The sequence below is a fragment of the Acipenser ruthenus genome, chromosome 6 (assembly GCF_902713425.1).
Source record: "Acipenser ruthenus chromosome 6, fAciRut3.2 maternal haplotype, whole genome shotgun sequence".
NCBI classification, from domain to species: domain Eukaryota; kingdom Metazoa; phylum Chordata; class Actinopteri; order Acipenseriformes; family Acipenseridae; genus Acipenser; species Acipenser ruthenus.
Window position 1 is genome coordinate 69,347,127 of NC_081194.1, and position 14,360 is coordinate 69,361,486.

At 38.1% G+C, this 14,360-nt stretch overlaps 1 protein-coding gene across 4 annotated transcripts in view; it reads left to right on the plus strand.

Moving 5' to 3' along the window:
• LOC117410346 (putative Polycomb group protein ASXL2) overlaps positions 1–14,360 on the plus strand; it is a 96,657-nt gene that overhangs the window by 67,958 nt on the left and 14,339 nt on the right. For all 4 annotated transcript variants that reach the window (XM_034016778.3, XM_059025737.1, XM_059025738.1 and 1 more), the window contains 2 exons: positions 3,971–4,089; positions 13,031–13,151. In XM_034016778.3, coding sequence (XP_033872669.1) covers positions 3,971–4,089; positions 13,031–13,151 — 240 coding nt within the window. The remainder of the gene's footprint in view (positions 1–3,970; positions 4,090–13,030; positions 13,152–14,360) is intronic.

Below are 14,360 nucleotides of genomic sequence, written 5' to 3' on the forward strand. Positions count from 1 at the left end.
ACTAATTTGAGCCAACAAAAATGTAGATAGCTATTTTCTTCCGATGCTGATATATATATAGCTTTTTCTTTTTTCACCAAAGCACGGTTGAGAGAGTTTAATTTTTGTTCTTAATGTCCACAATGTCTTAATGTCTTTGTAAGAAATGTGTCTTTGCTTTAGTGAGCTTGATCTCAGAGTAGAATTATCATAGAATTCCCTGAACAGCAGTCCTAGCAAGCCTTTACTCTGCAAAGGTACAGAGGTTCAGTAGTTGAATTGAGTTGATGCATGGCAAATAAAGGAGTTTGGTCAACATATTCATATCTGCAGCGCTCTAGATAAGGTTTTGGGTAATTGAGTAATTTACTGTCCAATTTAGACACTATGGGGGTAATGTAAGGATATGCGCAAAGTGATTTGTGAGTGCAAAACCCCCATAATGCTGCCATAAATCGTGTTTAGCAACCAGACACTAAAAATGCGGTGTGTGTAAAGAATGGTGTTCACCTGGCGTTCTGTACCCACTATAAAATTTGCACTTTGCCATCATTAATCCATAAAAATTATATTGAAATGCATTCAAATGAAGAAAAGATCTGGATACTAAGCGGGCGTAAACATTATAATGTGATGTAAGGATTTTGCCTTGCACTTATGCAATTGCTGACCCTCCAAAAACTTTACATCTCTTCTTACAAGGTCCAACCATTGTAGAAGCGAGTAATTAAGAGCTGTATAAAAGCACACACCTGCAGAGACCTGTCATTGGCTTCAGTATAGCTGCTGTGGTACACTTCCTGATGTGGAGACACTTGGCTCTTGTTGAGGAGAGACAGGAACACGTTCGGAGGAGGGCAAGACGAAGAAGACCCTGCAAATTCAATCCCAGGGTCACATTGTTTGGGATGCCGGAGGATGCGGTACTAAAGCATTATTGGCTCACTCTGCAGGTCATCCTGGACGTAATAGCTGAATTGTCAGATAAGCTAGACCCCTGTGTCAGTCTAGGGACCACTATCCCTGCACATGTGAAAGTGCTGTGTTCTCTGCACTACTTCGCCTCTGGTTCATTTCAGACCACAGTTGGAATGTGTGGAGGGATAGCCCAATCCACCTTTTCCAGAGTGCTTGGCAAATTTCTGGATGTCATGCTGAAAAGGGCAGACCAATACATATAATTTCTTAAGGATATTTGCATAACATGTTGGCTGAGGCTTTTCCAAACAACTCTGTTTCAAGGGACCTCAGCCGTAAGGACTCTCAGCACCTTCTCAGAAAACGTTCCTTTTTTTTTGCATGCACCAAGAAGACTTTCCTCCGACATAGTGTTTTTTGCACATTGTTTGTGTGTTTTGAGTAATTTGCCTTGCTCTTAAGTTTACATAGGGCGCAGTGCAAAATAATTGCCTAGTCGCATTGCAATTTGAATTTTGCATCCACAATTATTTGCACTGCGCCTATACTTACATCACCCCTGTGTGGTCCAGTGCTTAAAGAAAAGGGCTTGTAACCAGGAGGTCCCTTGTTCAAATTCCACCTCAGCCACTGACTCATTGTGTGACCCTCAGCAAGTCACTTAACCTCCTTGTGCTCCGTCTTTCGGGTGAGACGTAATTGTAAGTGACTCTGCAGCTGATGCATAGTTCACACACCCTAGTCTCTGTAAGTTGCCTTGGATAAAGGCGTCTGCTAAATAAACAAATAATAATAATATGTGAGTAAAATGTATTTTGGGTGAGCAAAAAACAACTTTACCTTGAACTCATGAGTACTTTCAATAACTACCTTACATACGTTAGTGCTGACTTATGAGTAGTGTTCCGCGTTTTCGGTTTTTATCTTTAAAAAAAAAATCAGGGAATTTATTTTACATATATTAAAATAGGGATGAAAATGGATTGTTTGCCTCTCAGTTCATTTTATTGTTTTAGTTTAATGTGTCACTTTCAGTATGTTATTTTATTGACAGTGTGAACATGTACCTCAATAGTATTAGTATGCAGTAGTATTTGCAGCGCTATGCATCCTCTGCCTCATCTGACCCACTTCTGACCCAGCCCTATTCTTGCTTTTTATATACTTCAAAACATTCATTTTCTTTTGAAGATTAATAAACTGATTTACATTTTCTCCTCATTCCTCATTCACTAAAATTATTATATTTTCGTGTAAGCATTTCAATTTAGTTTTTGATCAAGCTAGTAGTTACTAGGCCCAGAAATTGCCACAATAATTATAGTTTGATTGGCCAACATATTCGGGTGATAATGTGTTTGCGAAGTGGCAGTGAATCACGTTTGAATGTTATTTGATCCTCTGACATCTAAACGTCTGCTGTATCCTAGGATACAGTGTAGGGTTGCTTATCACAATGTCAGAGTCAAAATAAAAGAGCATTTTAAATCAAAATATTGTGTATTTCCTAGAAAATAGTACCAGGAAAATATTGACGAATAGACAAAAATCGGCTATAAATCGGTTAAAACAGACATCCAGTTAAAAAGAAATCCTGTAATTTTTCAGTAAAATGTGGTATAAACCGGAAACTACTTATGAGGTAAGCATTAGCCTTACATTTTAACTGTAATTGTATTTTGAACTACTGTACAAAAATTCCAACGCTGCCGATAGGATGTATTTAACAAAAGATGCACCTACTATATATTTATAATGCTGTATTCCTTATTTATCGCCTTGCTATAGCAATATAAAGCATCCCGACTCTCCAAACACAGCACATTGTATTTATTTTATTGATTTACCTTCCAGAAATGTGGTTGACAGATAGATAAATTGGTAGAATGGGTTGAGGGGGGAATAAGACAGCACAGAGAAATCCAGAATCCAAAATCAAAAATCCAGTCCGTTATTCACCAGTCACAAACACACATTGCAAGTGAATGGATTCAACCAAATGTTTTTTTTTTGTTTGTTTTTAATTGAAAACCTGGACTTATTGGTCATGTGTTTCTGGCAGGCTACAAGCTGTCCCATCATTTCTCTAGCTACCGCATGCAGTATATTCACAATTGACCATTGAGACACCGGAAACCAACGAAGTACAAGAAGCTTGATAACATGCAAACTCAAGCTGTGCAGCAAAATTGCTATGCGTATTCGTTACGCATTAAATTTAAATAACATGCATCATTCATATTTTAACTGTGTGTAAAAACACCCTTTTACGAAGCTTATCTGGAGCGCTGCATATATGTACTACTCAGTTGTTGAACAAAACAAATGAATTACCAGGGCAGAACTGTCATGCCTGAGAAATCCCATAAGACACTGCTTCATTGCAGCAGACACAGGAAAGCACCAGCAAAGCGGGATGAAAGAAATTAATGGAAGTCCAATACTGTGAATAAAAATAGTTCAGCCACTGGGGAACTAAAAGGGTCTGTAATCTTCAATCCTGTACAGCTCGGTATAATGTTACAAATGAATGTGAGTGAGCAATGAATTAATTTAATACAGTAATAGAAGCGAAGGGGAGATTGAACAGCAGATTTTGATGATGCAGGATATTTCTAGACGATAACACCTGGTAGGTTAATTAGCTTTCACCATATGAAATTTGTCTCGAGTTTACAGAAATATTACATACGCTGTTCTGAGATTAACAAAAAAGTAAAAGAAAACAAAAAAGACAGTACCTAACCGATGAGCTGATAAGGGTAAGAAAAATATAATTTTGAATGTTCTGTTTGTCACACATAGAACTTCAGTACAAACAAAGTACTGTATGTGCTTGTCAAAACTTGCAGAGTGAATGAGATTTTGTACCTCACATGCACAATCCTTTATTTTAATTTGGCAAAGGGGAGTTGACCTTGTCTACTGTCTTTATCTTGAAATGGTTGCTGTACTTTGGTCTGTACTGACTACAGCTGGTGCCAATATTCTGATATGCTCATTACCCGTTGGTAAGGTTTGAGCTGAACCTTTGTCAGGCATGTTTTAATTCTTTGGTTCTATTGTTTTACAGTGCCCTCCAAACTCCAATCGCAGCCTCCATCACCTCAGTCCAGATGCCAGTCGCCCTCCATTACAGCGAGTAAGGTCATCTCCCCGTCACAGAAACACAGCAAGAAAGCACTCAAACAGGTAGGTGGTTTACTTGGATAATTTATACGCTGTTAGTTTCAGGGGTTTAGAGACAAAACACTGAGTTATTGTCTTAATATTTGGTACACAGCTGTAGAATATGAACATTTTCCTTAGCTATGTTGCTCCTAATATTTACCAGACGTGTGTTTTTAAACAGCCAGTATAGTCCCAGGTCTTTGGAAAACCTTGCATTCTGAAAACCACTCTTTTACTAAGGGTGTCTTGTTTTGGCCGATCAGATATATCTATATAGACTACCACTAGAAACTACCCTATTGAAATGATTCATGATTCACAGGCAGCATTGTATTACATTATATTGTCCTTGTGCTGTTGTGTAAAATAAAGGATTTTGTATTTAAAACATAGCAATAGTGTGAATTGCAGTCTATGCATATTTTTGTCATTAAATAGGACACAGCAAAACCATTTCACTTCCTGTGTTTCAGTTGCCTCTCAACATATTTAACGGAACAGCAAAATTAGTATCATCAGCTTTTCACCTCTTAGTATTTTTTTTAAAAGGTTTAAGTTAGGGTATGCATATGCCTGCTAGCACCAGCAACTTTTATTAACACACTGTATGAAGCTGCAGTTATCCCTACTGAGGGCTGTCAGAATCAATGAGGTATGTCTTGTCATAACTTTAGATTTATGTTACTATATTTAAATTATTGAGGGATTTTTATATTAACTACATGCAGAAAAGTGAGTGATGAGCTGTTGAAAATGCAGCCGCCTTAGTGCAGAGACTGCCAGCACTTTTTCATTGTACAAAAATGTCAGTTTGGTTTTATCTTTTGTCGGTATTGTTCAATCTCCTTTTTAAATTTCATGGAGGTGCTTGAAGATTTACAGTATATTCTGCAAGCATTTCTGATATATTCAGGGGTCAAATGCTGAACAGTGAACTAAAAATCACTATCGCCCATTTCTTTTTATCCCAGATAATTTTCTCAAAGGTCCTGTGATTAAAAGAATAATAAATTTTGGTACTGTACCGTGTTTCTACAGTTCAGTAAAATGCTACGATTGGGCATAACCAAATTGGGGACGGACACAAATACAAACATAATTGTCGACTCTTCAAAAAATAAGCCCCTTTCACACTGGTGCTCCTACCCGGGTCCTGACCCGGGTTCTGGCTACCCAGGTCACAATCTGGCGTAGTATGAAATCACGTACCTGGGTCATACCTGGCTTGACCCACCTCTGGATTTGGGTCAACACATTTTGACCCAGGTCGAGCGAGACAAAATGCTTTTCAAAAAGCAGTGTGAAATCATATAGCCGACCTGCATGACACCGGATTGCGACCCAGATATGGTCCGACCCGACCCGGGTATAGCATGCCAGTGTGAAAGGGGCTATGATGCTTTGAGGAAAGCATTTGGAGATATGTCTGGAAATTATAGCTCGTTTTGCCGCACTCTTGGGTGCACTTGAAAAGCATTTTGATATGCACACCTATCAGAACACACAGAAAATTGCACAATAACCGTATTATTTTCATGAGATCATTAATATAAGACACTTCTGTAAGGGTAGACAGATGGTATTTCCAAAAGAAAAAGTGATTAACGGCTGCTCTCCAGATAAGGTTTTGAGTCATTGAGCAGTTTACTCTCCAAGTTATACACTAAGCGAGAAAAATGCAACATTATTATTATTATTATTTATTTCTTAGCAGACGCCCTTATCCAGGGCGACTTACAATTGTTACAAGATATCACATTATTTTTTACATACAATTAACCATTTATACAGTTGGGTTTTTACTGGAGCAATCTAGGTAAAGTGCCTTGCTCAAGGGTACAGCAGCAGTGTCCCCCACCGGGGATTGAACCCACGACCCTCCGGTCAAGAGTCCCGAGCCCTAACCACTGCTCCACACTGCTGCCCCTATATATAGTTGATTATATCCCATACCCACCAGCCTGAACATAAAATATTATCTTTATCTACAGAAAAGGGCATTATTTCAATATTATATTCCCACCAGTTCAATCAATTTAAATCAGCAAAGCAGCATGGCAGGAAGACTGTGGACACATATTCCTGATTATTCATGAGAACAATCCTGGCTGCATTATCACAGAATTAATGTGAATGAAAACTTAAGACTTATTCAATACAAGGTCACCAACAGAGTATATTTTACAAGGTCTGTACATGTGTTCCTGGATTAGACCCAGAATGTGAGAAATGCAAGATTCAGAATTAGACTAAATGCTTTTGGGGCTTATGTAGAAATTAACTGTATTTGGCATCAAATTCATGATTTTATTTCCCAAACATACAAAACATATTAGACAGTAATTTCTGATAACTGCATTTTGGGAAAAACTTAAAATGTATTAGATTATGGGCAGGATTTGTGATATAGTAACGAGAGCTTTAGTAGCAAGTGATTTTCAAACGAAATGTGTTAATTAAATCAATCCGTTAAAGCTTTGAAATTGAGTCGATGAGGTTGTTAATGAATGCATTACTCGTTAAAAGCTTAATTGTCGCAGGTCATCTACATCACTTCCTGTCTCAATGACTAGATAAGGGGAACTTGTTAATCAAAATGTATGTTAACGAGATCAAGAAAAATGAATGGAAGCATAATTCGCTGTTATGGAAACTACTAGCATGCAGGGAGGCAGCTCTCCCACCAGCAAGCAGCAGCCAAATGGAAATAAAAAGGGCACAACATATATGAGCTGCATCTACCGGTCTGGATGGAGCACAGCTGGTTAGCAAACACGGTGATCAGGCGATCAGCACACGTGTGCCAAGACAACAAAGGCTATAAATATGAGCAGCACAACGACTTTGTCTCTTCTCAGTCTTGCATGGTCTGTTACTTTGCAGAAAGACAGAAAATGTTTTAGCTGTTTAAATATTAAAATAAAATTCACAAGTCTAATTATCTTTGTCTAACTTCGTCTAACTTTATATTAATGTTTTATGATACTCTTATTTGTTCAACTTTGTTCTTTTCACAGTTTGTTTTGCGCCGTCTGTCCCTTTTTGCTTAACTTAAGCTCATTAATATCTTGCTGTGTTTGGCAATTTTTCTTAGTTTTTTGTTGTTATTTTACCGACCACTACTGCCTGTTTGGGGTAATCGGTTATTAAATATACCATACAGTATATTTGTATTTTAATATTATTTATATATATATATATATATATATATATATATATATATATATATATATATATATATATATATATATACTACCGGTCAAAAGTTTTAGAACACCTCAATTTTTCCAGTTTTTATTGAAATTTACGCAGTTTAATGTCTCAATGTACTCTGAAATTAAAGCATAGAACAAATAAACAATTGGAGATAAAAAAGAAATCATGGAATCATTTTGTTTAACAAAATTTAATCTAAATTTTTGACTCATCAAAGTAGCCACCTTTTGCAGATATAACAGCCGAACACACTCGTGGCATTCTTTCTACAATGGAAATCAAATATTGTTCGGAAAGTTCTTCCCAACACTGTTGCAGAAGTTCCCACAAATGTGTTGCACTTGTAGGTTGCTTTGCTTTCACCCTTCTGTCCAGTTCATCCCAAACCAGCTCGATGGGGTTTAAGTCTGGAGACTGTGCTGGCCATTCCATGATTTGAAGCCTACCGTCTTGTTCTTTTCTTCTAAGGTAGTTCTGACATAGCCTGGAGGTATGTTTTGGGTCATTATCTTGCTGTAGGATGAACCCCTAACCAACTAGGCGTATACCAGAGGGTATTGCATGGTGCTGCAAAATGCTGTGGTAGCAGTTTTGGTTCAGGGTGCCACTCACTCTGTGCAAGTCGCCGACTCTGGATCCAGCAAAAGAGCCCCAGACCATCACGCTTCCTCCTCCATGTTTGACAGTTGGTGTCACACACCGAGGAACCATCCTTTCGCTTACTGGACGGCATACAAAAACCCTGCGTGATGAACCGAAGATTTCAAATTTTGATTCATCGGTCCATAAGACCTTCTTCCAGTCTTCAGTAGTCCACTGGCGGTGCTTCATGGCCCAGGCAAGCCTCTTTTTCTTGTTTTGCCATCTTAGCAATGGCTTTCTTGCTGCCACTCGACCTGTCAAACCTGCAGCTCGAAGTCTTCTCTTCACAGTTGAAACTGAGACTTGCTTACTTTGACCAGTGTTAAGCTGTGCTTGAAGCTGTTGTCCTGTGAGCTGCTTATCACGCAAGCTGTTGACTCTCAGAAATTTGTCTTCTGAATTCTGTTGTGGCTTTGGGTCTGCCAGACCTCTTCCTGTCAGAGTTTCCTCCAGTTTCCAAGTGCCTTTTGATGGTGTAGGAAACTGTACTCACTGACACCTTGGCTTTCTTTGCAATTTCTCTAAAGACCTACACTTTTAAGGGTTATAATGGTCTGTCTGTCTGTCTTCCTTTGTTAATTGCCTTTTTCTCGCCATTATGAGAGCAATATACTACTTCCTGCAGTACAATACTGTCCAAATAATGCTTAAGAGGGTGTAGTAACACAGTCTGTTCCAACACTGCTTTTATACAGACAGAGGGTTTGTAAGTAATCAACAAAAGTTGGGACACCTGTAGGAATTGTTAGCATCAACTTTCAAGGCTTAATTTACTTCCATTGCTGCAGAACAGCTGTAAGTTGTTAACCCATTACTTGTTCCCTGAAAAAGGCCTTTTTGTATAACTCTGAAATGTACATTATTTTTCAGTTTTTGGTAACCTAAACTTTTTTTTTAACCTCTGGCAGTTTACCGCTTACCTTTGTACCATTTCAGGTTATTCACTGGACTTGAACTGCTTAAATTTCAATAAAAACTGGAAAAATGGGGGTGTTCTAAAACTTTTGACCGGTAGTGTGTATATACAGTGCCTTGCGAAAGTATTCGGCCCCCTTGAACTTTGCGACCTTTTGTCACATTTCAGGCTTCAAACATAAAGATATGAAACTGTAATTTTTTGTGAAGAATCAACAACAAGTGGGACACAATCATGAAGTGGAACGAAATTTATTGGATATTTCAAACTTTTTTAACAAATAAAAAACTGAAAAATTGGGCGTGCAAAATTATTCAGCCCCTTTACTTTCAGTGCAGCAAACTCTCTCCAGAAGTTCAGTGAGGATCTCTGAATGATCCAATGTTGACCTAAATGACTAATGATGATAAATAGAATCCACCTGTGTGTAATCAAGTCTCCGTATAAATGCACCTGCACTGTGATAGTCTCAGAGGTCTGTTTAAAGCGCAGAGAGCATCATGAAGAACAAGGAACACACCAGGCAGGTCCGAGATACTGTTGTGGAGAAGTTTAAAGCCGGATTTGGATACAAAAAGATTTCCCAAGCTTTAAACATCCCAAGGAGCACTGTGCAAGCGATAATATTGAAATGGAAGGAGTATCAGACCACTGCAAATCTACCAAGACCTGGCCGTCCCTCTAAACTTTCAGCTCATACAAGGAGAAGACTGATCAGAGATGCAGCCAAGAGGCCCATGATCACTCTGGATGAACTGCAGAGATCTACAGCTGAGGTGGGAGACTCTGTCCATAGGACAACAATCAGTCGTATACTGCACAAATCTGGCCTTTATGGAAGAGTGGCAAGAAGAAAGCCATTTCTTAAAGATATCCATAAAAAGTGTCGTTTACAGTTTGCCACAAGCCACCTGGGAGACACACCAAACATGTGGAAGAAGGTGCTCTGGTCAGATGAAACCAAAATCGAACTTTTTGGGAACAATGCAAAACGTTATGTTTGGCGTAAAAGCAACACAGCTCATCACCCTGAACACACCATCCCACTGTCAAACATGGTGGTGGCAGCATCATGGTTTGGGCCTGCTTTTCTTCAGCAGGGACAGGGAAGATGGTTAAAATTGATGGGAAGATGGATGGAGCCAAATACAGGACCATTCTGGAAGAAAACCTGATGGAGTCTGCAAAAGACCTGAGACTGGGACGGAGATTTGTCTTCCAACAAGACAATGATCCAAAACATAAAGCAAAATCTACAATGGAATGGTTCACAAATAAACATATCCAGGTGTTAGAATGGCCAAGTCAAAGTCCAGACCTGAATCCAATCGAGAATCTGTGGAAAGAACTGAAAACTGCTGTTCACAAATGCTCTCCATCCAACCTCACTGAGCTCGAGCTGTTTTGCAAGGAGGAATGGGCAAAAATTTCAGTCTCTCGATGTGCAAAACTGATAGAGACATACCCCAAGCGACTTACAGCTATAATCGCAGCAAAAGGTGGCGCTACAAAGTATTAACTTAAGGGGGCTGAATAATTTTGCACGCCCAATTTTTCAGTTTTTTATTTGTTAAAAAAGTTTGAAATATCCAATAAATTTCGTTCCACTTCATGATTGTGTCCCACTTGTTGTTGATTCTTCACAAAAAATTACAGTTTCATATCTTTATGTTTGAAGCCTGAAATGTGGCAAAAGGTCGCAAAGTTCAAGGGGGCCGAATACTTTCGCAAGGCACTGTATATATATTCTTTTTTATCTTGTTGATAGCCGCATCAGGCTTTTTTTTTGCTAGGTGTTTTTAGATTACAATTCTTTTTACTGTTTGTTTGTAGCTGATCAGTCTTTTATTAGGTCTATATAAATCATCTGCTGGTTTCTGAAAATTAATTTTAAAAATCTGCTTGTTAATTACTGTATTACGAGCCCTCTTGAGGTGTCGTGGGCTAGTCGACGAAACACTGAGGATGGAAGGTGCCCACTTGAAAACCCCAGAGATGTACCCTACTTAGCTCAATCCAGACGGTTGTCATGCTGATGCGCTGGGGAGGCCGCACTTTGGTTGATCCCCGGAGCCAGCATCGCAGCCGTTGTGTGTGCTGATGCGCCAGGGAGGCAAAATAAGCTGATCCCTGGAGCCAGCATTACACTTCAGCCATTAACACCAGACAGAAGGATATCTACATCATCATATGGAAGGAAACGTAAATGGAGGGAGACACATATGGATCACATTAGTTTACTGTAAAGCTACGTCTTAGTTGGTGCTTATCTTGGCGAGAGCCGAGTTCAAATCAGCATGAAGTTTTAACATCTACTCTTGTGTAATGGAAATCATATATATTTTTTTTTTGGCCTTAATTGTGACTTCCATTTAAGGTCTTATTTTTTCCTGTTCTTGGTCTTTGAACTTGGGATTGAATTAGATTCAGGGCCAACTTAAATTTAAATAAATACACATTTAAATTTCAGAGTACATTCGGTGTGTTTAATATATTTGTCTTATTTCAACATCTCACTTATATATCACAGTATATTTTTTTCTGAACCGTGCTTTGGTGAAAAAAGAAAAAGCTATCAGCATATGATTATAAAATGGCGATTGTAAAGCAAAAGCACACTGGCATATTTTCTCATAACAATATATATATATATATATATATATATATATATATATATATATATATATATATATATATATATAATATATACATTTTTTAATGTATGAAAACCAAATGATTAAATGCTTTAGCCATGTTATCAATTGAAAAAGACATGATGGCTAACATTCCTGACTTTAATATAAAGTAATCGAAAAATTTGCCACGATAAGACATCGCAGAGCAAACGTTTCTGCTTCTACCACTGAGGCTGGCCCCCTGGACCCCACCCCTCACCTGCATCTGAGGTGTGAACACCCAAAAATGTCATACAGTATATACGCTTTCATTCATTAAAACCCTCTTTTTCCAAGTGGAATTTAACTCCTGGTAAATGGTCACAATTAACACGGATTTGCTTTTAAATTCCCACACAAACAAAAGAAATAGTCGCAAGAAGCCCTGCTCGTTAAGATATTAACATTATTTCGTAAATCAGCATAATTTCGGAAATCACATTAGGAAGATTATTTAATAATGAAATCGGCACAATGACTGCTTGAAAATGCCAAAATCTGTTACATACCGATTTCTTGATTAACAGTGGAGTTTTGAAAATCTTGTCCTATATTTCTTATTCTATGTCACTTATTTAAACCATATGTCAAAGTATTTCAGAAATATGAATTTAATATTTGTTTTGTTATTATTGTTATGTACTTTTTTCTAATCAGTCATACATTTTATTTCTTGAAAAAATGTAATACAAATAATAAAACCAGAATTACAATGTGATTGTTGTGTTACAAACATAAGAAAAGATAAGAACGAAAGGAGACAATTTGGCCCATCAGTGCTTGAGCTCCGTCTAGTTGACACTTAAAGCACACCGGGGGATTTGTTTGTCTTGAGAGCCCCCAGTCCTCCTAGAAGGTATAACCACATTTGTTGTGACCTTGACTTTGACTAATATGGTATCTTGAACTACCTCGAGTTCAACTCCAATTGAATTTCTTTCTATTTTTATTGAATGCTTTTTGATCTGCTATAATGTGACCTGCCATACTTATTGCGGTTGTTAGTTCATCTGTATGTCAGGAGTCCCTTAAAGGGGAATGCAGTTTTGTTTTCTTGGTTGACACCTGTCCATTAAAAGGTGTACAGATATTGTTCCATTCAAGAAAAATCTAAATGTATGTGTTAATGATATATATGCTCGAGCTACAAAGTAACAGATTTGTCATGTGGAGTTAGTTTGCCGACTAACTGTGGCAGATTTCCTTCAAGGTCAGACTTCGACATTTCAGTATTATTTCATTAAGTTATTGAAAGCAGAATATTGCATTACATTACATTTGTTTTGGTAGCACTAATCTGGGGAAGCATTTAATCTATTCAACAGTTTAGATTCTGTGTCAGTGTTGTTCAGATGTTGTGCACAGGTGTGGCACTCAAACAGAGGCATTCTTTTGTTGCATCAAGTTCAACACACACAGGCATCAGGTGCTGCAAGAATTCAGTTGGTTTGATACTGCGTTCTGTAGAATTTACATATTTCCCCTCCCCCCCTCTACACTCACACATATGTAGGCCCTGAAGCAGCAGCAGCAGAAGAACCAGCGGAGACAGGGAGCAGTGGCTGCTTCCTCGAACCCACGATTTCTCCTCAAGACCGTCAAAGACATGGGCGACCAGACGGCTTCCAAAACTGGTAGGTGCAGCTCATATATCTGGGGTGTAGGATTTTGTGCCCTTGCTTTGTATTACAACATTTTTACATGCACAGGATGAATTTGCCAGAGCCACGTGACTTTCCCTGCAAATTCAGAGCTTAGCAAAATTTGTATTCTAAGCATGTTGCCCTCTTTTTGCTCACTAAGCAGTTTCGTATGGGTGTTGGAAATTAATTAACCGAGGCTCAAGGCTGTAAGTGCACGGGGGGGTTCTCAAGGGTACTGAACAGGCTTATTATGGAGCAACTGTAATGGGCTTCCTTAAATACATGTTGTAAATGTCTTCTTCTAGTCTTCCACTGAGTAATTGAATGCAGATATCTGCATCTGATCCAGATGCCATTGTGTTAACATTTTGATTGAATGTCAGTAAAGAATTCAGGCAGGAATATTGGTATTTAAAACACAATTATTCTTTTCATGGACATGATCTTATTTTGTCTTTTGTTCTGCTTGTCATTTCTAAAGACTTCTTCAAACACTAGTGTGATTCACCTGAACTGGGAGGAGTTCTGTATCCACATTTAGCAAAGAGTGCACAAGAAGTCTTGAATCCCTGTTACAAAAATACATACTTTCATTGGGACTTTAGAATAAAATGTATTCATATTAAATAGCAGCATTTAAAAATTTGACTTAATTGGTATAATTTACTCTTATTTAGTACTCACTCATAAAATCATTGATGCAAATACTAGTTTTGTTTTAGCTGGAGTAGTATTGGCATTTCCAGAGCCAGTTCACAGTACATCGGGTAACAGGTTGCTATCTATGGTTTAATGTTATGACAGTCTACTCAATTAGAAAGGTATTTCAGCTTTCCTTTGGGAATATACTGTTAGGTTATCAGTAAGATATTGGTCTCTGAAGTGAAGTATTACTATTTCAACACCTGTCCCTTTCACTTAGATGCAATGTTATAAGCTGAAAAGCAATTCCCATTTCCTAGCACTGTTGCAGAGTCAAGAATACATAAGTGTACTGAGATATCGCAGATTCATATTAAAAAGATCCGTGCAGAAATGGAAATCTAAACTGTCGGCTCTTGTCCCAGTAATCTGCTAGAAACACAATTCTGCAGTTTGAGGGATTATTAACCCCCTCCCTGTACAGATCATTGCTGTAGTTGAAAATACAACTAAACAAGTGTAGCATATTTGGAGTATGATGGTTTTCAACAGCAGCTG